At 48.8% G+C, this 25,363-nt stretch overlaps 1 protein-coding gene across 1 annotated transcript in view; it reads right to left on the bottom strand.

Moving 5' to 3' along the window:
• Window positions 1-959: 959 nt before the first annotated feature.
• LOC147221274 (ADP-ribosylation factor-like protein 15) overlaps window positions 960-25,363 on the bottom strand; it is a 117,964-nt gene continuing 93,560 nt past the window's right edge. The window contains exon 5 of the mRNA XM_086169995.1: window positions 960-4,524. Coding sequence (XP_086026121.1) covers window positions 4,372-4,524 — 153 coding nt within the window. The 3' untranslated portion in view covers window positions 960-4,371. The remainder of the gene's footprint in view (window positions 4,525-25,363) is intronic.

Below are 25,363 nucleotides of genomic sequence, written 5' to 3'. Positions count from 1 at the left end.
TTTGTTTGCCTTGCAAACGAACGCGGGGTTCCCTGTCGGGTCCCGCGTTTACATTTCACAAAGCTCATTTGGCGGGGTTGCCGAGTGTGTGTGTGTGTGTGTGTGTGTGTGTGTGTGTGGATGCGGCTCGTTCACATCGCCTGTTTTTTTTTAAAATGCCAGTGATCCGACGGCGTGAGGGAAAAGGTTTCGAACTTTGCAGGAGAACCACTTGTTCACACGAATCCATAATCTCGCCTCATTGGGCCGAGGCGGCCATGTTTGTAGTCCAATCCAGCGTCCGACCCCGTTATCTGAGCCGCCGCCTCCGTCGCAGGCCTCTCCTCTACGTGCGTTTAAATCTCATTTTTTAAAGACGTAATTGCGCGCAGGCCGGTATCGGACCGCGGCCAGCGGCGGCGCGTTACGACACCGCCTGATGGATGTCACAAGGATCGCGATCCAAACGCCTCGTGATGCGTCTAATGAAGAACGAATGAGAGTTCTTGTTTACTCCTTGTCATGGAGACACTCGCGAAAATATTTTGTTGTTTCCTCGAGGTCATTCGTTATTGTGAAGTGCAAAAACACAGGATGAAACCTGTTTCCCTTTAAAGGGGAACCTCAGGTCTGCCATGATCCTCATCCAACGGGAAAAGATGATCATCCAGGTTTCCTCGTCATTGGACGACAGCTGTCCTTCACATCCACAGGTGGAGATCATCCACCCTCGAGCTTAAATGACTGGATAATGAAGTGTCCAATGGACCTCCAGTGTGTTTTTGGATGGTGTAAGGAACCCAGAGAACCTTTAGGAACCCCATGCAGACACGGAGAGCCTCCACACAGGAAGTCAATCATGGAAAGATTGAAAAAAAAACAAAATGAAAAAAAAAAATTAAATGGTTATATTTATCTGTGATTTGCACTATGAAAGGTATTTTGGCACATGGTAGATGTTTTGGATAGAGGGTCAGAGAAGCCAGAATAAGATGGTTGTGTCATGTACAGAGGAGGAAGAGTGGATATCTTGGTAGACGGATGCTGGAATTGGAGGTCTAGAGGAAGACCAAAGAGAAGATTGATGGATGAAGTGAGAGAGGATATGAAGTTGTTGGTGTGAGAGAGGAGGATCCAGAGAACAGGGTTAGATGGAGAAGGTGGATTCTCTGAAGGGAAAAAGCCAAGGAAAAGAAGACTTTGGTCACATTGGTGCAGGACATGTATGACCGAGACAAAGTGATGACTGAGATGGTTTGGACCTGAGCAGTCTCCTCTGTGGTGAAGATCTGAGTAGAAGGTTGCTGAGGGTGGAGCTGCCAGACAGGAGCGCTTGAGGAAGGCCAAAGAGAAGATTTATAGACTAGTGAGAGAAGATATGAAGTTAGTTGGTGTGAGAGAGGAGGATCCGGGGAATAGTGTTAGATGGAGAGGGTTGATTCACCTTGGCGACCCCTGAAGGGTAAAACCCAAAGGAGAGGAAGAAGCACATTTACTGTTAAAATACAGAGAAGAGACGTGCGATGAGGCAGCAGACTGTTGAGCCTCAACGTAGATTGTGCAATGACGGCAGACTGCTGGCATTCTCTGCACATGTTACTATTAAAATGTCACAATTCTGCTCTATGAACAACATTTCCAATGAACCGTGTTTTTTTGTCAACAACTGTATGTGTTTTATTAGTTTCTTGCGCTGAGCTATCATAAAATGGCTGCGAAGAGTCACTAAGTGAGGCACGCAGTGCTCGTGCCTCACCAGCCATGAACCTCACCAGAGGTCACTGATCCGGATCATGGATGAACTAGGAGCTGTCCGTCAGCGGCAGGGGAGACGTTCAGGATTCGGCGTCTTGCTCAACAACACTTCGGGGATCGAACCAGAAACGTTGGGTTCCTGCTCCACGCCGCACAAACGAAAGGGAACGCCGGCCTCGCCGGCCTGATCCACCGCATCACCCCTAGTGATCACTGGGATGAAAGATGTCGCTGCCAGATCCCGGAAGTCCTTTCAAGAAAATAATTGAAAACACGGTTCTAGTCCCACCCACACCCAACCTTATTTCTTCACCGTTCGTCAGGACAGACGAAGGAGAACAGAAAGCGAGTGCGACGGTGATGTTAAAAAAAAAAACAAAAAGAGAAGAAGGGGGGGTGTTTGCTGGCGGCGGCGGCGGCGGCGGCGGCGGCTTCCAGAGGCGGTGTGCAGCAGACTGAGGAGAAGCACGTCTGCCCCGGAGGCAGAGACTGGAAAACAGGATCAAAGAGTCGCCGGGGCAACCTGCGTGACACACATTGTATTAAAGCCACACGGTTAATTCGAGAAGAGAGGGAAGAAGGGCGGCGGCGGGAGGAGGAGGAGGAAGGCGTGTTCTCCGGGAGCTCCTGTCTCACTCGGTTAACTTCCCGCTCAGAACTTTTCCTTCCACCGCGTCCACTTTTTTGACTTTGAGCGTTTCTCTTTCAACTTTGGCTCAACCTCCGCCGCCTGATCTCCAGACCCCGTCCCCCCGTCCCCCCCCATTCCACCCTCCTCCACCTCCGATCATCTCCCTGCATCTCAGACGTCCACAGGTCACCTTAAATCACACGGGCGCTGAGGAAAATGCTTCCAGAGAGGTATGCGAACATCTGAGCCGCGCTGATACGAACGGCATGAGCGCCGACTCCCCTCCCCGTCCCCCCCGACGACCTTCTCCGGCGGAGAAATTAGCCGCGGCGGCGGCGGCGAGGAACCGCGCAAACACCCCAACATCGGGACCAGACATCTCCGACATCCAGGCTGGGGGGGGAATAACACCGAAGCAGCGTTCGGGCGGGTTTCACTTTTTAAGACTTTAATTGCCATTAGACAAAAAAAAAAAAAAAAAAAAAAAAGTCATGATTGGAAAAAAAAAAAAAAGAAAAAACCTAACAAATAATTATATATGTAAAGGTAGAGAAGACAGCGGGTGATTGACAGAAGGATCTAGAATAAATCTATAAAGGTTATACGTCAAAACCGCAGGTCACACCGTCAGGTGCAAAAGGGAGGCTCGGGCTCCGGATCAAACAATACCGAGCGTCCGATGGCGGAGCACATTTTGGGCACGAGTGTGTGTGTGTGTGTATGTGTGTGTGTGTGTGTGTGAGCAAACACACACTCAAACACAGTCACGCCGTCTTAGCCGGGGATGCAGGGGTCCGTGGTAAACAGCAGACAGGGAGGGTCTTCACAGACAGTTGGAAGGCATTAGGGTGTCGGACAGGGACGTGTCAGATGCAGCTGTTGCCGCCGCTGATTGATAGAGTTTGTATTCCACCCCGATGGGAGAGCGGGAGTCGCGAGCCAGTGCCGGGAGGGATTACGGCAAATTAAAACAACCCCCCCCCCCCCCCCAAAAAAAAAAAAAAAAAAAAAAAGTAAAAATCCCACCCCCCCCCAAAAAAAAAAACAAAAAAACACTGAAACGCGGCTGATGGGTGGAGGATTCCCGGGGATACATCCAGCCTGGTCGATCTTCTGTTTTTGGTCGTTGTTTTTTTTTTTTTTTTTTTTTGAGAGAGAGAATTCACATGATGTGTTATAAAAAATCTTAATCTGAGAGAGAGAGAGAGAGCAGCTCCATGAGATTAACATACGAGCCTAGAAAATATACCCTAAGTCGGACATTTATAAAAGCGTTCTGGAGCACCGACCGCGTGGAGCAAGTACTGCACAAAATACTCCATTAGATACTCAGACTACAATACTCAGATTAGATATTCAGACATTTTGTGTGTGTGTGTGTGTGTGTGTGAGACACGCCGATATGTAACGACTGTACATAACACACTCGACACCTTACAGGACTCCTCGGCAGGAGAACATCAATTGTGGCCACCAAACATCCTGGAAAGTAATTAGTGGAGGGGTTAAACTTATCTACAGACAACCTGGTCTCCACCGCGCGTGTGTGTGTGTGTGTGTGTGTTTGCAGGGGTGCAGCTGGAGATCCAGGGGCCCCCACAAAGACAGAAAGTACAGGGGCCCCCCGTCAACCATTCATTACTGTGTCGTAACGGTTCAGGCGGCCTCGGAGTCCGACGGCGGCTGAAGGAATGCCATGTCCCCCCCCGAAAAAAACACGCCGCTGCTTTAATTCCAGCGGCAGTAAACAGGATTTTCCATTTCTGGCCAAGTTTGTGTGTCGGGGTCGAAGTGGGTGAGTCGTCGGCGGCGGCGCCGGCGGCGGCGATCCGATCGGGAAAGACCAGGGCGCGGTAAAGGGAGGACGCCGTACGGGAAACATCTGCCGAGGCGTTTGCTCGTGTGTGTGTGCGTGTGTGTGTGACCGTGCGCGAGGGTGTGTACGTGAGCTGGACGCGAGGGAAGGGGGCTCCTCGCCGTCGGCTAACATCCCACGCCAGTCGGCCTCATATCCTGGCGGGTTCGGTGTCTTTGTCCTCCAGCAGAAGGATGAACTGGCCGAAGCTCTCCTTCACCGCCTCCATGTTGTCCGTGGTGCTTCCCTCCAGGATCCAGCGCTTCCCCCGGGCCAGCGGCTCCAGCTCGAAGTACTTCTTTATCTGCCGAAGATAGAACGACGGAAATCGCGTTACGGCCCCGTCGTTAAATCCGCCTTCTATCCATCCCCCCCGCCGCCATCCTGTATTTTCGGGGAACGGCGCAGTACCCAAAGCGTCCACAGGGGGCGCTGCTGCGCGGTATGCTCGAGTGCGACCGGCGGAGCAACAGAAAAGAAGAACAATAACGAACCCCGTTCGCACATCTTTTCCGAAAAATAGACATTATCGGCGGCTCCTCCTTCTTTTGATTATTTTAACATATAAACTTAAAAAACAAACAAACTAACTTTGCATAATATCTGAGTAAAGAGACAGAGAACAGCGGGTTTATCAGACAGCTAACTCATCGTGCTGATATCAGCTTAAAACAAGAAAAAAGTACTAAATAGTCATATTAATACTAATTACAACTCAATTTTGCAATATAACTGTGAATACTAACCTCTCGCTCACAGGAATATTGACATTCTGTATTTAATTATAACAATGTTTCACCAGCGCCGTTTATTATTGTTATTACTGAAACTAAGAAGTATATATGGGAAAATAGGATATTTTATTGATCCCCATAGGGGAAATTCTTCTGTCACAGCAGCACAGCAATGACAATATCAATAAATATGAGTATAAATATAAATAAAAGAAACAATTAATAGATAGCAAAAGAAATCCACAAAAAATAGACGACAAAATGAATAGCAACAAGAATAGAAATAGACAACAGAATGAGAAAAAACAACGGCGAGGGTGAGAAGAGACGACGAAAACGACGACAACAAGGATAGAAAATTAAAAATAGAGAAGATAAACACTTTTGTGCAAATAAGAAAATAAATAGATCAGAATAAGAAAACTTTATGGATTCCCCAGGGGGGGAAATTGCTGGGGAAAAATCAATATAGATTATATATAGATATAGATATTTTTTCTATGAAAAAAAATAAAGACTAAAAATAGCGAATAATGAAAATAAAGGAACGGTAAAGATCAAAAGAAATAGAAATAAAACTAAAGGTGTGAAAAAATATATAATATATGTAACATATACAGTAATTAAATAGATGTTTTATTAAAGAGAATCACTGCTAGTTACAACCTGAAAGAAACGAGTGGGCCAGATTCTCCTTCTATTCCCCAAGATCAATATCTAAAAAAAAACTAGTGACTTTTGGCTGTCGGATCGCCTACGCCGATGCAATGAACCTAATAGCATCGCTTTCCAAAAAAACAAAATGTGAAAAAGCACAAGAAAGTGTCCATAAACAGGTGTTGGGGGTTTAATTTACTGCCTGCATAAAAAGCGCGAGAAGAAATGGCGCCGTGTGTGAGATCGCATTTGGGGGGGGGGGAAAAAAAAAAGTCTGGTCTCTCATCTGGTCCCGACGCAAACATGATATATTTTCTTTATCTTGCACAAACAAGCCGGACCGCGGCCGCGACAATGTCAAAATAACACGTCCTTACTGGAAATGCAATCAGACCTCAACAAATAAACCAATACACGGATGTAGGTGACATGGACATCTTCTCACACACACACACACACACACACACACGGCCTTTTAACAGTTCATAAGTCGGGTTTCTGGCGGCTCCTGACAGTTGGGCGAACTGTTCTTGAGAACCAGAACCAGCTGTTTTAGGCAAAAACAAATGCTGGCAGAGAGAAGCGATGACTTAGAGCTCCAGCGGAGGAGCTGCAGGTTCTGAGCGTTTCTGACATTTTCAAGCTGAGAGTCATGGAAGCGATTTGATTCGCCCGCCGCCGAGGAGGTCCGGCCTGCTCCTCCTGTTTGTCTCACCAACGGCGGGAGAGGAACACGGGGGGGAAGTATGCGGCGGCGTGGAAAATGCTGCTAATATCCTGAAATGTGTTCATTCATTCACCCTCTCATTCACGTGTCGTGTAGAGCAGTGTTTCCCAACCTTTTTTGAGCCACGGCACATATTTTACATAAGAAAAATCACACGGCACACCAGCAAATAAATATGTCAAAAACACTTTTTAAGGAATTAGAATGAAACCCTAGTCTCAATTTACTCAGTGTGAAATCTAATATATCCAATATCTGTAGATTCATTAAGTTGCAATGCAAATTTCACACTGATGTGCAACTTTTCCAGAACACTTTTTTCAATGTCTGAAGACATGTCATCAATATGTCTGAAAATGGTATTATTGGAGAGAATTCTGGCTATTTCTTTATCAACGCCAGAGCCGAGCGTTTCATCTACAATGATTTTGCCGGCAGGTAGTATTAATGTTTTGCTGTTTGGATTTAGAGACGAGTTCAGCCACTTTATAGCAGCTTTCACTGCTTTCTCACTCGTCTTGGTCGTTTTCAACAACGCTGCCTGTTTGTTTACGCAGATACAAGTACTTTTTATTTTAAAAATGTATCACGCAAAGCGTCACTAATCACTCTGATACACAGATGCACAGGTTAATTCACTACCTGCTGCCATGGAATGGTCACGCTATAGGAAGACACATTATTTGCGTTGGATAAATAATTTTCGGACCGATCGGGTGAAAGTGGGCATTTTTCCACGGCGCACCTGATGATCTCTCACGGCACGTCAGTGGTTGGGAAACACTGATATAGAGACATGCAGCCTTTCAATTTGATTTTCATCCAGGAACGGATGATTCATCCATTCACCGACCATTCACTCGCTCATTCAAACATCATTCGGAGACATGCCGCCATCCGCACTTTCATTTTAAAGTTAAAAGAGACTTACGACCATTCGCTGGATTTCTGAAATCCTAATTATTTCCATTTAGTAACGAATTCATGCATTCATTTGCCTACGGAGACGTTCAACCGTTCACCTTCTCATTCACACACCAGAGAGACATCCTGTGGATCAGGGGTGTCAAATGTCATTGCTTCTTAATGTTAAATAACTCCAGAAATGATGGATGGGACTACAAACATGGCCGCCTCGGCCCAGTGAGGTGAGATTATGTAAAAAAATCCAGAATGTTACATATGCATTGCCATTTTTTTCTTGAAACAGCCTGCTTTTTCTCTTCCTTTACATTTAGGGATCATTTGTATATCTCAATTCCACTTTTTTTTTTTTTTTTTTGTATTTATATTTATTAATGCGATGTTGCACTGCATCGATTTCGTGTTTGGGAAATTGTTTAAATTGTTCAGCCATAGTTCCAAGGTTATTGTCCAGGAGCTGATGCAGAAAAATACTTAAAAAGTGTTATAAATAAAATCTGAAAATACTTAGAAATGATTAAATATTAAAATACATAACAAATAAAAATTAAAAAGGAAGTTACAAGTGAATCACTGAAAATACTTGGAAATAGTCAAGTATTCAAAATATTAAAATGCTTAAAAAAACTAAATAGGAAGTTACAAGTTAAAATATGAAAATACTTAGAAATGATTAAATATTCAAAATATTAAAATGCTTAAAAAAAAGCAAACATTCTGGCTGCGAGGCTGAAGCGCAAACCGCTAACCGCTAATCGCTAATCGCTAATCGCTATGAATGCTTCCTCTCTGGTTCTTCAACACACCATTGCAAAGGAATGGAATATGCTTGTAAATGAATGCAATTTCTCATGGAAATACAAATAAAATTGTAGAATGTTAAAAAATATATCAGTTCAAAAACAGTGCGGTAATGGGAAAGAATGGATTTAAACAAGAAAACAATGCCTTACAAACAAATCTGAAAGGATTGTGGGGCACATGGGGTAGCATCAAGAATAAAATTTAAAAACAGAAAAAAGAGATTTTTATGTATATATATATATATATATATATATATATATGAAGAAAATATATAAAAGAAAAACTAGAAAAAAAGAGAAGAGAATATAAAATAAACAGAAAAAAATAGAATTTTCATATATATAAATATATATATATATATATATATATATATAAAAGAAGAAAAGAGAATATATTTTTATTTAAATATGATAAAATTATAAATTATTATATATTATAAAATTCTCTTTATTCTGTTTTACATAAATATATATATATATATATAGTATATAGTAAGAAATTACTGTAATGGAGCTGCAGAAATGGGCGTCTATGCATCCACATTGACGCAAATGTTTTTTTTCCTTTTTTTTTTTTCAACTTTTTTGTGAAACGACTTATTCCTGGACCCGGCTGCGCTGTCTGGCCGTGCCACGGTGTGTGGCACGGAGATGCCGGGGAAGAAGAAGAGGAGGAGGAGGACGAGGAGGAGGGGGTTCTTTGTGTCTGCTAAAAATCCAGCCAGCCATGCCAGCGAGCGGCGGAGCGAGCGCCATTTCTGCCCCCCGAGCGGCGTCTCTGTCCGGGTGTAATGTGAGTTTAATGACAGATTAAGTCACCTCGGACGCGTTTGGCTCGGAGGTCTGGCCAGAAAGCCGAGCGGACCCAAACACTGTTAACAAATCTGTCTGGGTAACCCGAGCCGCCCCGGTCCAGGCGCTGGGCTCAGACTGCAGACGATGCGGCCGGACGCCGGTCTGTCCGGGGGCCGCCCGTATGGAGGCCCTCTTCTGGAAGACTCGGGCCCCTGCGCTGGCAGACGGGTTCCCGTTCCCATCCTCTCCGCCCTCCGGGGCTCCGGACGCGTCCGAACCCCACGTTCACATCCGTCAAAACGGCTTCTTCCGACAAGCCCTGAAGACGGCGTCCGAAGGAACCCCGTGACCCGTCGGCCCGAAACCGGTTTCTCTGAGATTAAGTCCTCCTAAGAGCACTTATGCTTGCTTAAGGAGTTGCGTGAGGCGGTGGGAAGGGTAAGCCACACAAGACCTGGTGGCCAGATGGCTCCTGGAATGACCAGTGGGTCATCCAGTCTGGCTTCTTCTAGGTCATACCAGCCTCCCGTACATGGGAAAAAAGCAGCTTATACACACATGAGAGTGTCAAAAAAATCTGTTATCACCTGTGTGTGTGTGTGTGTGTGTGTGTGTGTGTGTGTGTGTGTGTGTCGTCGACGTCCCCCGGTGGAGTCCAGCCTGCTGGGATGAATTATCCGACCCAGGAAGGCACAAGTCTTTGCTAACATGCCACGCTGGTTATAATATCACAGAGCGAATGCACAGGCGAAACTACATTTCTATTTACATGAATGATAAAATTAATGTTGATAAAAAGAATGACTGGATCAAAATGATGAGAAATTCACAAATCCGGTGAATTTGTATGTATGTCTCTAAACGACCTTTAAAATAAAAGGGTAAATGGCGGTGTGTCTCTGCAAGTGAGAGGATGAATGCATGAATCATCCATTCCTGGATGAAAATATGCGCGAATAAATGAAATATTAAAATCGTAAAAATCATTATCAATTCAGGAATCGAGTGAATAGTTGGATACCTTTACATGACACGCAAACGAGAGGGTGAATGAACGAATGGATGAAAATATGCGGAATTCAGGAATGAAGCAAATGGTTGTGTTCGATGAATAAATGAAATATTAAAATCGTAAAAATCATTATCAATTCAGGAATCGAGTGAATAGTTGGATACCTTTATATGACATGCAAACGAATGGATGAAAATCATAATAAATCCGGATGTCCCGCGCCGAATCCTTTTTCTTTTTTTAAAAATACGGTTTTCAAGGACGCTCTGCTGGCGACGCCTCAGGCCCGGGAGGAGCCCTGCCGTGGGTCCGTGTGGGGAAAAGAAAAGAAAAGCTCACCCAATAAAATGTCTGCGCCGCAGACGGTGCATCACATCACAGCTCGATATTAAAAGACCCCCCTCCCTCCACGCGCCGCTTCGCCTTTCCATTTCCAAAAAGGTGCGACCGCTGGAAACGAGACGTCTCTTGGTTTGGAAACCGAAGCTTCGCTTCTCCGCTACGGGAAAAAACCTCCGACCGCCTCCGGCCGTCAGGTCGCTAAGACAAACGCCGCGAGCCGCTAAACATCCTTTCTCGCTGAAAAAGGAAGTGATTCTAATTCCACTGCGCAAATTGTTTTCTTTTGAGAACCTTTTTGGCACTTTTAGCATCTTGCAGCGGCGCTAGTCGGCTAAGCTTAATCTCCGACGCTGGCGAAGGGACCCGATGGCGGCTCAGGACAGCCGACGGCCGCGCACGGCACCTGGCCGCCTCCCAGATCGCCGGCGTTTGGCGCGGCGTCAAGGGAAGAGGATATCGCGTCGGCGGAAAAGAGCCTTTGCTGCCGTCTGCCTGCGAGAGCCCTCCTCTGGCCTCGTGGCCACCCAAACACCGGGGGGAGGAGGGAAGGGAAAAAAAACCCGGCGCCGTGTCATCTTGGCGTCCGATGAAATATAAGGGAAAAGTTTATCCTCGGCGCGTTCCTGTTACAACACGAGCCATTACTGCGCGACTGTTTGAGCGACTTGTTCGAATGACATCACGCGTCTGCATCCGGACGAAGTCACGGTCGTATCCCACCTGTGGGGATCGTGTCAACAACAGCGCGAGCGCTTGTATCTCCATCTGCAGCCGCGGTGATCAGTCGGGATAATTAAAGACTTACGCCCTGCCGTTGGTTTGGAGTTTGCGGTTACCATCACGACGACGCCGCTGAGCTGGCCTAGGATAAAAGACGTGACCGTCGCGGTGCTCCGCGGTTGTGTTTTTGTGTCTGAACAAGCATCTGTCACAGATGTGGTATCCACGCTGTTCCCAGCAGTTTAATAACTTCGGAGCTGCAGTTCTTCTTCCTCTAAGACGATCTCACACACACACACACACATGCTCAGAAAGCATAACAAAGGAAATAAGACAAATATTATTCTTGCATGTCTCGAAGGAAAATGACTAAATAAAAATAATTGGTTGATAAATGCAGCTCAAGATGTATTAGTATCAGTAAGCAGTTACTGGTATCTGATGATCCTGACCCGTGACATTTGAACAAGAGCTGGCAACACCGAGACAAAAAATGGCTTAATTCTCAATGTGAAGCCTTGTCTGATGGACCTTTATGGCAGCGCTTGGAGAGGCCACTTTGGGACAGAACGGGTCTAAGATCTGTCCGGCTCGACTTTGGTTCCAGGAAGTAAAACCAACAGCTACACTAAGGGACCGCGGTATGGGTCTGCAGTGCGCGACCACTGTAGAGGTCTGCAGTAAGGGACCATGGTAGGAGTCTGCGGTAAGGGACCATGGTAGGGATCTGCAGTAAGGGACCAGAGTAGGGGGTTTGCAGTAAAAGACCGCGGTATGGGGTCTGCTGCGAGGGACCACGGTAGTGATCTGTTGTAAGGGACCTGGGAAGTGGTCTGCAGTAAGGGACCACTGTAGGGGTCTGCAGTAAGGGACCAGAGTAGGGGTCTGCAGTAAGGGACCACTGTAGGGGTCTGCAGTAAGGGACCAGAGTATGGGGTTTGCAGTAAGGGACCAGAGTAGGGGGTCTGCAGTAAGGGACCACTGTAGGGGTCTGCAGTAAGGGACCAGAGTAGGGGTCTGCAGTAAGGGACCACTGTAGGGGTCTGCAGTAAGGGACCAGAGTAGGGGGTTTGCAGTCAGAGAATGCGCTATGGGGTCTGCAGCGAAGGACCACGGTAGTTTTCTGCCGTAAGGGACCGGGGTAGGGGTCTGCAATAAGGAACCAGCTGAGGGGTCTGCAGTAAGGGACCAGGGTAGGGGCTTGTGTGACAAAAACGTCTGTAATGTGCAGCTGAAGTACCAAGCTAGAAAACATACTCCCAAAGAAGAAGAGGAGGAGGATGACACGGACGACATGGAGCTGGAAGTTACCACAGTGTTTATGTTCTGCATGGCGGGAATAATAAGTGTCAGATGGGTGGAAGTGTTTTTATCTTCTCCCTGCTGTGTGAAGAGTCCTGAGCTAACTCTGGACTTATATTGGCCAAAATGTTGATGTTCTCCTGCGAGCCCCGGAAACCCCTGTGAGTCGTAGCAGGCCAGGAGAAGTTGAAGAAAACAGCCGAGCAGTGACCACCATAGCTCTTAATGGTGGCTTAGGAGCACCAAACATCATCAAGCACCTCCGTCGCATGAGTTCCTATGGAACTGTAAAAAGACCCTGCATCGGAGAAGGAGCAAAAGCAGTTCTAGGAACCGAGGCCCGGTCCCGACTTCCTCCGCTGTCCCACAGCTTCGGTCCTGAAGAGTTTCCAGGAACTACAAAAAGTTCCTACGGCGCGAAAGCAGCAAACGATGATTTATCGCACGAAACATAAATCCCTTTTTCTTCGGGCATTCTTCGCATTCGTACTCCGCGTACATGTGTGCGTCGTGTCCATTTCCCGCCATATAATCCAGGTTGTGTTTTTCTCAAAAGAGTTTGCCATGGCAGCCGTCCAAAGCGCGAGCGCGCTTGGCTGACCCGGCGCGCTGGGGATTCTTTTATTTTTATTTTTTGATAAAGACTCACCGCGGTTCAACGCTCTTGCGATATGTACACATATGTGGGAATTCTCGGGCTCTTTTAAATCTTGAATCTCGAGTCAGGTCTGGCATTCCCGCTAATAGCGAACCCAGATGGAACAGATGCAGGTTTCGTTGGATACACTCCGCGGCAGATCAGTATCGTAAAATAAAGTTAAATGACCTGCGCTGTCAACTCTCAATTTCTCATGTAGAGCGAGTTTCCTCGTGAATCCCCGGCTCTTGCAGTCGCCCGGGGTTCCAAAAGTATGAGAAAAATATCACAGCTAAATTAAATAATATCAAATCATACTAATAATCTCTTCCTGCTTAGGTAATAAGATCATAAAAACGAAGAACAGGAAATGTTCACTTGAGAAGATTTTGCCTCTTAGCCATGCGTGAAGAAAAAAAAAGAAAAAGGAAAATAAGAGGCTGATAAAAAAAGACCAACTCAAACGGATAAGTTTCCCTTCGAACAGCGTTTTCCTGCAGGGCGGCTAGCGAGGGGCTGCTTCGTGGAACGAGCGGAGCTTTGCTCAATAAACTCCTCCGAGAGCTCATGAGTTCAGCCTTGAGGTTTTCATTTGGACGAAAACTTTGGCGAGGAACCTTTTCAACAAAAACAACATCCTTCGCAGGAAGGCTACTTAATAGCACATGTGTACAAAACCACCTCCAACCAAAGCAGCCGAGAGGCCGGTACACTTTGACGCGGACGCTTTTACTCCGATTAAAACCCGTTATCTATTGGACCCGACGCCCTCGGAGACCGAGGGGAATTCAAAAATGAGCGGCCCGCAATGGTACATCGCGCAAGTACGGCTATAAAACCGGAGACGGAGGCGTTAGGGGGCTCCCAACGAGGGGAAAGTGACATACTGGAATATCCAAGACAATCAATTACACCATCCCTTGACACGTCGGCCCCTGAGAAGATATCAGTCACCTAGAAAGTGGCCGCGAAGGTAACACGAGATCCATTTACCATATAATAGATATGGCTTTGTTTGCTTTTCCGGCTCACCTAAAGAGCCTTAAAGACTCGAGGAAGCCCGGAGATCCCCGGGAGAGGAACACTTTGGGAGCTCGGTGGGGAAGAAAAAAAACAAACACCGCGCCACAAACCGCGGGAGGTGTCAAGTGAAAACGGGCCGCTGGCGAGCGGGGAAAGCCTTTGGAAGCCGGGCCGCGACACCTCGGGAGAAGGACCCGAGGTTTGGCGTACCAGCGGGTCGAAACCGTCCTCGGGTGACGGAGAATCAGGACCTCGTCATTCGATGCAGGTGAGAACCGGCGTGCGCTCCGAGGGAAGCGCAGACGCGGGAACGGCGGGTCAACCGGTTAGCTCATTGGAATTCATTCATTCATTCTGGCAAGATGGCGGGCGGGAGGACGCTGGCGCGTTTGGCTGCCGCTTCCCGCTCTCCGACCAATTAACCAAACCAAAGACAAAGGCTCACCTGGACAATCTCCAGCAAGCTACCAAACTAGCTTGCCGACATGAGCAGGCCGGCTGGCTAGCTAGCCAGCTAGCCTCTCGAAACTACGGATCCCGATGGCGCCTAGCAAGACGGCATTTCCATCGTCCGAAATCTTCTTGCTCCTCCTGCTCCACCATCTCTCCCTCCACCAAAAATCCATCTCCGACATCCAGCTCCAACACTTGCCTCCTCACAGCGGCACGACACTCAGCCGCACACCGGCGAAGCTCCTCCAGCTCGTCCCTGGACTGGCGCTCGTCGCCACACTCTGCAATTTGGACTTCTTCCCAATAATTCTGTGTATGTTCTGTTCCCTCTGTTTTTTACTTGTGAAGCGTCTTTGAGTGTCATGAAAAGCGCTTTAAAAATCCCATGTATTATTATTATTATTCTCAATAGCGTTCATACCGCAGTCAAGGTTGGAGCTCATCCCTTGCTGCCACCGCGGTTCATCATGGCGCCATCGCAGGGTCCCAACATCCAAGCGTTCGCACGTCAAACGGAGACTTACAACTATAGAAACATAAAAACACTCAACCTCTCATTCATGCGTCACATTGAGACTTACAAACTCGTGCACACGTCATACAGAGATACAACCTTTCACCCTCTCATCCACAAGGCATTAAGACACTTACAACCATGTATGCTCTTGTTTACACGGAATATGGAGACGAACATCCACATTCAACTATTCACCCTCTCATTCACATGTCATAGAGACACACAACTTTCATAGGATCAACTTTATTGTGTAACTTTTACAAAAGAGAAAAAGCTAGATGTCCCCAAATAAATAGACAGCAGAGAGAACAACAACGGCAATATCAAGAACATAAGAATGAACAGAACGGGGGACGACAACATAGACAGTGACAGTAGCAACGGCGAGTATAAAGTAAATAAACCAAAACAGACGGGCGCCGATTGAGGGAACGCCATAGAGAGACCGACAATATTCACCCCGTCATTTCCACATCGATGCAATTTCATGTGTCCAGTGAACCTCCGGCATGTTTTTGGACTCGGTGACTCCAAAACAAGGAGACGTGTGTGGTGGATGGAAACGGCGTGATGGAAAGCGAGTGGCGCTCCGGGGCCTCCGCCGCGCCGCCCCCCCCCCCGGTGGAGCCGCGGCCTCGGCACGCATCAAATTAAGACATACGTCCCGGCGTCGCGGCGCAAAACCTAGCTGCGTTAAGATTTACGGCGCCGGTCGGCCGCGGTGGGACGGCGGGCGTCCCTCAGGCGCACGTTCAAAGTGATTCACTCGCCGTGCACTTCCCTTCAAAGCCAACTGGCCACCGCCGGATCAGAGACGTCCTCCCAGGCGCTGTAAATCTGAGATACGCCGCACTGGGGACCGTCCTGACGACCCTTTTCGGTGCGCGCCTTGGAACAACGCTATTGCACTTAAGAGCCTCCGCAGTGATAATGTCCTTTCCATACAGGCGGGCGTTCTGAAGATACATCTAAAAGATGTGCCTGAGAAAGATTCCTGTTTGGAAAAGTAGCAGGTTGATTTTTGCTATTTTACTTCCAAGCGCAGAGGCCTTTTATTTATTTGATTTTTTTTTTTTTTTTTTTCTCTAACGGCGGATCAGATGATTTCCAAAACACTGCCTGCTGTTATGTCGGTTTATGAGCCGTACTTCAGGTCAGGTAGTGGAAACAGCAGACGCGCCGTGTGTGTGTGTGTGTGTGTGTGTGTGTGTGTTTGCACAAAAGAAAAACACTTATCCGCTGGAATCCGAGGCGACGATTGGCGGACGCTAATCAGATGTAGCCCGGCAGCTCAATAGCTCCCCATAAATGTTGGTATTCTATTATTGATCACACACGGATGGAGAATACGGACGCCGAGCCACGGACTCGATATGATTTTAGCAAAGAGGAAAACGCCAAGCACGCATTCATGCATTCATTCGGGCGAAAGGTCGGGTTCACCCTGGACCGGACGCCGTCCATAACAGAGGCGCTCAACCATTCACACGTATGAGACATACAACAAATAAAGTGCGCATTTCTTGAGTCCGATGGACATGTTTTTGGGTTGGGTGAATCCAAAGCGAGGGGATGTTGGATCTCCGGTGTGCACGTGGAAAGAGAGGTAGATGGAAAGTGAGCGACGCTCCGGTTCACCCCTGGAGCGCCAACAACGCCATCCATCACTGAGACGCTCAACCATTCACACGTTCTGTAGAGACACACAGTCGTTCACCCTCTTATTAACACATAAAATAACCTACCTATCACCGTCACACTATATTTATCATTACAACTGCTACGCTGCCGCGACAATAGAATTTCCACTATGGGGATCGATAAAGTTTATCTTATCATTCGCCGTCATTAAACGTGTCATAATGACCGTTCGCCCTTTCATTCACACATATAATGGAGACTTACAACCATTCGCTCGCTCATTTGAACTCATTGGACAATGAAGGGTCTCCAATGAACCTCCTGCATGTGTTTGGACCGTGTGAGGAACCCGGAGACACGTGGAGAACATGGAGACTCCAAAATCCAGCTTGGAAAACGTCGAGGTCCTCTGGCAGAACGGAAGCGACCAATGAGGCGTCGGTAAATTCTGTGAGAATTTGGATTGAATCACTTGCGCTTGGATTTGTCACACCGGAGAGGTCTGATGTGCTTCCTGTGAGAGGAGCGGCAGATGTGTGTGTGTGTGTGTGTGTGTGTGTGTGTGGTGTGTTTTTAATTAATCAAGCTTCACTCTGAGACAGAAAACACACCCTTTATATTTTTACCTCCAGTCGGCTGATCTGAGCGCGCAGATGAGAAACGGATATGAAAAAGAGGAGATTATTTGAACTTGCTTGTTTAGTCTTTATCTTCTCCTCCGTCGCGTGACGACAAAATCGGAATCGCACCGAGGAAGCTTCGCTAAAACAGATATCGGGCCGCGACCCGATGCGTAAACGTGGGCTTCGGCGCAGGCGGGCGCCGAAAGCGATCCGACATCCGCGGAAACCGGCTGACAACACGTTTTCTCAGCTTCCTGTTGTTATTTCTCAGCTTCCTGTTGATATTGTTCCCGGTTAGTCACTCTGGAATGTAAGACTAAAAGAAAAGGCATGTGACGGCCGCACACGTGCACTACAGAGTGTGTGCCGCCCTTTTTGTTACACGGGTCCCAATTACCCGTCACATGAATCACAGGTTTAGAATACGGCGGCGCAGCGGTTAGCGCTTGAGCTTCGCAGCGAGAAGCTCCCCGGTTGGATTCCTTTTCCGTGCGGAGTCTCCATGTTCTCCATGTTCTCCACGTGTGGTTCCTCAGGGTTCTCCAGGTTCCTCCCAGCGCCCAAAACCCAAGCAGGGGCTTCACTGAGGATCCTTGTCCAGCGGTCTTTGTGGCGCGTGAATGAGAGGGTGAGTGTTTGTACGCCTCTTGCCTTGTTAGCATGCCTTGTTAGCATGCCAGGTTCAGGCGAATCCCAGCGAGTGGATTCACGAGCAGAAGCGGGAAAAAAAACAGAATTATACCGACGCCTGATCCGCTGTGGGTCCACGAATCCGCCGGTTTGTGAATCAAATTCATTGTGCGGCCGATGGCTTGTTTACCAGGCTGACGTCTCCGCCCACAAACAGCCATAAGCGGAGGCCGACACGCCCCCAGAGCTCATTTCCATATCAATGACGGCGGCTGTTCTTTCACTCTTTACAAACGGCAAGAGACGGGACACCAGAGGGAAAGACAAATAAAATTCAATCAAAAAAAAAAAAAAAAAAAACAGCGCAATTTTCTCATGTTTGAGACGAGGGAAGGCGGGTTTGTTTGACGGAAACGGAAAACCAACATGCCTGGCGAAGGACGGGGGGGGTTCAGGAAGAGGAGACCGCTGAGAAACGTGACGTGTAAATGAGCGCCCGTTATGACCATTTTTGGGGTCCGAATCATTGACCGACTGATTCGCCGTTCGATTTGTTTGATTATTTTGACTTTGTGTCCGTCTATCACAGCGTCTGGGTACCAGAGCGCGCAGAATCGAGGGGGTCGGGAACTCGGAGACGTTACAAAAGCGCGAAAAGGAAAGGAAAACATCTCCCGTCGCCCAGCTTCGACCGCGGACACCGAGAGCCTTTTTAGACGTTCGCAAAAACGGGGTCCCCTTCGTTCCGACGAGGAACATCCGGCGTGTGGGACCTGAGCTGGCGTCCGTCCGAGCGCCAGAAGCCGAGGTGCCGGCACCTTCGCTCCGACCGCCCTCCCCTCTTCTTTTCTTGTGAAGAAGACTGCCATGCTGCGGCGGCCCACACAGAGGGCCCTCCGAGCCCAGGCGGTCCGTCGCAAGCGGCCCCTCCTCCTGCGGGACCCCCCTAGTAGGACCCTCCAACCTCCCCCCTTTTCACTCGGAGGCCCCCCTTTCATGCACCGGGCCTGACAGTTGACCGGCTTGAAAGCTGCAGCAGGACCCGCTTCGGCACACAGCACGCGGCATTACAATCAAAGTGTTCCCCTCCTGCAAAAGATTTAAACCATGCACAAGTCCACACACACACACACACACACACACACCGAAAAGACGCACATTCTCTTGCCATAGGATCATCATTTTTTTTTTTTTTTTTTTTCCCCCCACGATTCACGATCCGGCTCTGTCTTGCATACCTTCTCCGCGCTGCACGTTTTTAACGTTTCGCTGCTTTGTGTTAGCCGACGTGTCTGACTGTGTGTGTGTTTTGTAACGGTCCGGTGACACACACACACACACACTCTGCGGTTTGGTCCCCGCCTGTTTAGAGTGTGTTTTCTGGCCATCCCTAACGTATACGCGCGGTCGAAGTGCTCCATGTGCTGAGCATCAAAAAGTCAGTTCTGATGTTCCTTTAGGGAAATGTGTTTATTTTTATGCGCTATTAATTCCCTGTGTTACAGAACTGACCCTGATGGTTTTAATCACTTCCAGGAAACCCAAAGAGCCGCCAGCGCCGCGGCCCGAGATAAGCACAAACACCGAAAAGCCCGACTTTTCCACGCGCCGCGCGCGGTGAGGGCGAAGCCGACGGTCTTCGCCGAAGAAGACGTCTTTGCAAACGTTTCCAAAGTACGACCGGGAGTCGCGACACCGGGTTTTTCTCCAAATGGCGTTTCAATGGCTGAGAACCGGCGTGGAAGCGAACCCCCCGAGGATTCCCAGCGTTTGATCCCTGCGAGTCAGCGCTGGAACCTGGGGGTGGGTATCACGCGCTGAATAGGCTTTTCGGAAGTCTCGTCCCGGCCGGCGGCGGCCGGTCGCGCGACCCCCGCTTGACCGGCGCACAAAGGGGAGGGCAGCCGCCACAATTGGATGGCATTCTTTTTATTTTTTTTCCGCCAATGGAAAGTCCGGTTGCGAATGGGGGCTGAATTGGATTCCTCTCTTGATTTTGAAATGACCCGCCGGGGTCAGGGTTCAGTTACATTTGACGCGGGCTGTGGGAAAAGGGCGAGCGGCGTGCCCACACAACCTGCACGCGCCGTGCCCCTTAACCTCCCGGAGGGGCCGACCACCGGCCCGGGGATGACAGGATGAGAAAGGCAGCATGGGTGGGAAAGGGAAAGAAAGGGAGGATGAAGACGGGGTGGGAGGGAGATCTGCTCCGGCCGGGCGGACAAAGATGTAGGAGTGATAGAGTCGTCCTGAGCACAGCAGGTTTGGAATCTGAGTCCGTTTGAATGGGTACCAATGGACAAAGGGCCAAAAGGGGCAGGTGACTTGTCCCGATCTGACTTGTATGCTCCGATCGATCCCCCCCAAATAAGCTGAATAGTTCTGATCGAGCGAGAAGTCGGGAGCTGTTATACAGGAGGTCCTCCACTTCAGTCGTGATGCGATTTTCGCCGTAAGTCGGAACTCCGAACGACGACCACGGAATGTAAACAAACCCCCGTGAAGCATTGATGTCCCGTGTTGGTTCGCTCCCCTCGCCTAATAGTTTGTGCAAAATTTGCCGACAACTGGAAAACGCCAAACGTCGGAATGATGGAACAGGACTCACTTCATAAATTTATGGGCGTCACAACAACAAAGGTGGAGGACTTCCCGTATTTTACAATGAAGTAGCGCCTCGTCCACGGTGTGAATCTTATCTGAAGGCTCGGAATAGCTGGAATGGTACTTCAGCGCTACATTTCCTAGAAAAGCGGTACGAGGAACGACCGGGCGAATGGGTTTTCTCTGAAGATGAAGCTCCGGAGCCCGACAGCTTTCAGATGCCACAATCAGCGGCTGAGCTTTGCTTTCGGCGGGAGTCACAACCTTCCAGCGATGTTTGTTCCATGAACTGTCGGGGACCGGACGGAAAACAGGACGTAACCGCGTTACTCCGCTTGTTGACCGCGTTTCGGAGAATGATTGCGAATGAGGCGTCGTCATGACGACCATTAGGGGATCTGACCGACGGAGCATCGGGCCTATGTCGGCGCCGGCCGAGGCAGAAGGCCGCCACCATTGAGCCGGGATCCGTCCAAGGTTTCTGCGCCGGTCTACGTGGAAAGCGGCATCAGACGAGCGGTGATTTGACCCCGTAGAAATAAAACGTGATCTTCGAGGATATTAGGATTCGCTAACTACTTCCAAAACAAAGTCAAGGGCGGACGGAACGAGGGAGGAGGTGAAAAGTTAACAACTGGAACCTGTTAATCGGGACCTCTCAAGCCGCAAATAAGCAAATAGCAAAACAACAAAGCGAGTAGGGCTACGTGCTAATAAACGATTCACGACACGTCCTATTCGTGTACATTTTTCAGTTATTACCTTACACCCGAGGGGGTGCTGGAGTCCATCCCAGCTGTCATTGGCCGAGAGGCGGGGTTCACCCTGGACGGAGCTGCACTTCTATTCACCCTCTCATTCAAAAGTCACATTGAGACAAAACAACCATTCACACGTCATGCAGAGACATACAACCGTTCACACGTCTGGTCAATACAGGGTCTCCAGTGAACCTCCAGCACGGTCTGGGACTGGAGGAACCCCACGCATGGAGACTCCACCCAGAAAGGCCCCTTGTGGGAATCCAACCGGGGATCTTCTGGGTGTGAGGCTGGAAGCGCCGTGACGCCCTTTTCACGCAAAACTTTTCACGTTCAAAAATCTCTGGTTTATAGCGACCGAGCTGAAGGTCTGGAGCGCCGTTGCCTTGAAGGCACGTCGGTCCGCGAACCTTGTTTCCGGAAAAAGGTAAATCCAGATTTAATCTCTAGCTTTACATTCTGCCGATTTCCGACGAAAAGAGCTCCGTACTTTCCCACCTCACCGGGGGATCGCGCTTTATTTTAATTTTTTTTCCCCTCCCTCGACCTATTTCTTTTTCCCTTCCGCTTCCTTTCCGTTTCACGGCTGCGATTTTCGTTCTTGCAACATTCGAGGGCCGTTGTTATTATTTGCCCCTGCCGTGCATTGTGAGGTAATACGTTTGCATTTTTGTGTGACAGGTACAGTGTAAATAAAGGCGCAGATGGAGCGGCGCAACAATAACCGGAGTCAGCAAGTCAGTTTACAAAAAGAATCCGCGAAGTAGAAACCTTTATTTTTTTTTTACAATTATTATACAATGAAATACTCTATTATACATCGCTGCTGTCGTCCTTATGTTTTTTTCTTCCTTCTTTATGGAACGAACGGAAGATTCTTTAATCCCGTAATGCCGACCTACAGCCGCATAGCTTTTACCTTCCCTTAGCATGTCCAGAAGTTTAACTTTATCTGCGATAGATAGCATCTTCCGCTAACTTTTGGGCCCTGCAAGGTGCTTCCGTCAGTCCAGAGCGTTTTGTCAACATTATGGGTTTTAGAGAAACTCGAAATTGCAAGAGAATTCGTAATGTAATGTAAATTCGGCAAGCTGTTTTACGTACGTGTACATATTAAACTGCAACGTTATTGACGCACAGGTAGAGAAGAAGCGGAGTGACTTTTTAGCCAATCAGAATGCAGAACACGACGCAAATCCGTGAAGTAGCGAAACCGTGAAAAGTAAACCGCGTTATAGCGAGGGATCACTGTATTTCACTTTTCTGTCGCTGGTTTTGCAACAGACGCCGCCATCGCTAACAGGAGACACTCTGATCACTATCAAGCATGAAGTGCGCTGGCTTGTTGCTACCGGCTAACAAAACAGGAAGTTAAAAATAACCCGTAAAAAAAGAGACAAAATCAAAAGAGTACCGACGCGTGGGGGGGGGGGGGGGGTGTGTTTTATCTAGAGAGTGCGCCCTCGTTGTAAAGCTAACACCTTGTAAAAATAAACAAATAGAAGGAGGGAGGGCAAAGGGCAGGTCTGCGCCAATAGAAACGCGGAACACCGTTTCGCATTTCCTTGAATTTCACTGGGAATGAAACGACCTATTAATTCCCACACGTGATGCTTCTCCCCGCAGGTTAGCTGCTCCAGAAGGGCTTCGTACAATCGGGACGGAAACGAGGGGGCGGAGCCCAGCAAGGTCACTCGCTCCTCGTCTGTTTTTTTCCACAGCAAGTCACAGGTCGGGGCGGCGGCGGCGGCGGCGGCGGCGGCGGCGGGCGGAGGGCGCTGACCGGCTTCAGTCTAGACGGCTCAATACGCAGTTGACTTTTTAAACCCGCTGGAAAAAGAGCAGACGTGAGGTAAGAGGCGGCGGGAGGAAGGGGGGGGGGTTGGCTGAGCTATAGCGGAGATGTGGTGGCGCATTTTGGCAGGCTGGACTTCGATAGAAGCGAGCGGAATGAGGGGACGAGCGGGGGAAAGGGAAGCGAGAGGGAGGGAGGGAGGGAGATGCTATCTGAGAGAGCGATCCCAGTCGCTGTCTGCAGCTCCATTGTCAAGGTCAGTGAGCCGACGAGTAAAAAGTCACGCCACCTGACCCCCCCGTTCCCTCCCTCCCGGCCTCATCTGCTCGCTCAGCACACACTGCGAGGGGATACGGTCTCCGCGACGTTCCAGACAGGTGCCCCCCCCCCCCTCACACACACACACACACACACGCTGGAGTCACGTGACGTTTTTCCGCCCGCCGTTCGGTGCGGAGATGGCGCGAGGGCCGGGGGAAGCGAGGAGGGCGTTTTAAAAACAAAATCAGCGCCCTCCTGCCGAGGCCCCTTCTCAACTCCGCAGGAAACCGGGCGTCCAAAGTTTTTTTTTTTTGCCCCCCCCCTCCCCCCTCCTCCTCTTCCTCCTCCTCGAGCACATTCATTTTCATTTGGCATCACGAAGACAGGTTTAAAAGGGAAATTAGCAGAATTCAGAAGTAATGACTGCTGGAAATGCTGACTGCACTCGATTTGCAGTTTTCACCAGTCCCAATCTTTGGCAGTCTAGCTGATAAAAAAAAAAAAGAAAAAAAAAAAAAAAAACATCTGACATTGCACAATGATCTCATCTTTACAGGATTGGCAAAGAGCCCTTTTGGAAGTTTTCTTAATTATTATTCTGCAGAGAGGAGAAGAAAGATGAAACTGGCTCACTTCAACTTTTGCAACATTACTTAACTCTCTCAAGGCAAAAGCGAGCCACTGAAGGATACGGACATCTGCTGAATCATTTGAGGGGTGTGTGTGTGTGTGTGTGTGTGTGTGTGTGTGTGCAACAATCATTTACTGATTGTTTTGGAGGGTCTGAATACTACTGATGGTTAAATCTTCACATTGAGGCTGCAGCTCATGGATTGACCACGAAGCGCTAGCACGAGCTAATTCCTGTCGCTAACGCAGGTAATTTCACTGGTTAGCGTTCACACACACACACACACACACACACACACACACACACACAACTTTGGAGGTCCGGCGTTTTGCCCGAGGACCTTCAGCGTCCAGGAGGAGCCGGGAATGGAACTGGCAACCTTCGACCTTTTGTGGATGATGCAAACAAGCCCCGCCTCCAGAGTCTTCACCAGCCTTCCGTCACGTCTTATTTCAGACTACACACACACACACACACACACACACACAGACACGGGACGCATCGCGACGTGAGACGGGAGACGGTTTCCTCTCGAACAACATCTCCAGCGACCGGATTGCTCCAACATCAATAGCGTCCTTGGTCTGACCGGCGCCGTCTCAGCACCGGCCCGCAAAGATAGCAGATCTCTTAAAAGTCGGGAGATTTTTCTGCGGCGAATTCCACTTGCTAATCTAACGTTTCGCGGCGGGAGAGTTTCAGGCCTCCGGGCTGCAGAACTGACTCCTTGATATTTTTTTTTTTTTTCGTCGGCAACAGACCGCATTCACCAGGAAAATCAGAGGAGCCGAGATAATGCCGTCCGCCCCGTCGAGCCGATGTGATAAACAAGGATCACCAAAAGTTATCTCCTCAAATATTTCGAAAAAGTGAAACACCATCCGATATTTTATTCGTGACTAATGCGCGACTTTGGCTCTTCTTATAACTCTGATTAAGCTGGCAATAATTCCCGCTTTCCACTCAGTCGTGACGCAAGTGAAAGGTATCGTAAGAGCGAAAAAGCCAACGGGCCGGAGTTGCCGTGTCGTCTCTGTCCCGGGGTCCCGTCGATTGGCCGTTACCTGCGCCTCATCTCCCGAGCAGCCAATCGGCGGCCGCCGGGGAAATTTTAGAGCCACCAGCGTCACGGTGTCGCAATGACACACACACACACACACCATGTGCCAGACGTTTGACGAAAGTTTCAGACGCCGGGCGCCTCGTGAGTCACCGAGCACAGCCACCACCCAATGTGTGCCAAGACCCGCAAGTTCACCATGTGCAAAATGTGACAGGACAGTGGTTGACTGGCCACTTCCGACTCGGACTTGGCCGAAAAAAACAAACAAAAAAAAAACACGGATTCATCGCGAGCGGCGGCACGGCGTCGAGTGACACGATATCGATTCAAGGCGCCTGGATCGACACGCAGGACGCGGTTGCAAACATGTTGCAAACGTGTACGCGTCAACTAAAAACGCGCCGATCCCGCGGTTATTTACGCGCAAATTGAATCGCCTCTGAACAAAACGTCACGCGCGGGACGATCCAGGTTACCGCACGAGTTCT

The sequence above is a fragment of the Fistularia commersonii genome, chromosome 22 (assembly GCF_037954325.1).
Source record: "Fistularia commersonii isolate RoL2024-O1a breed Wild chromosome 22, RoL_Fcom_v1.0, whole genome shotgun sequence".
Lineage (NCBI taxonomy): Eukaryota > Metazoa > Chordata > Actinopteri > Syngnathiformes > Fistulariidae > Fistularia > Fistularia commersonii.
Note: the sequence above shows the minus strand (reverse complement) of the source record. Positions and strands in the feature narration are given on the sequence as shown.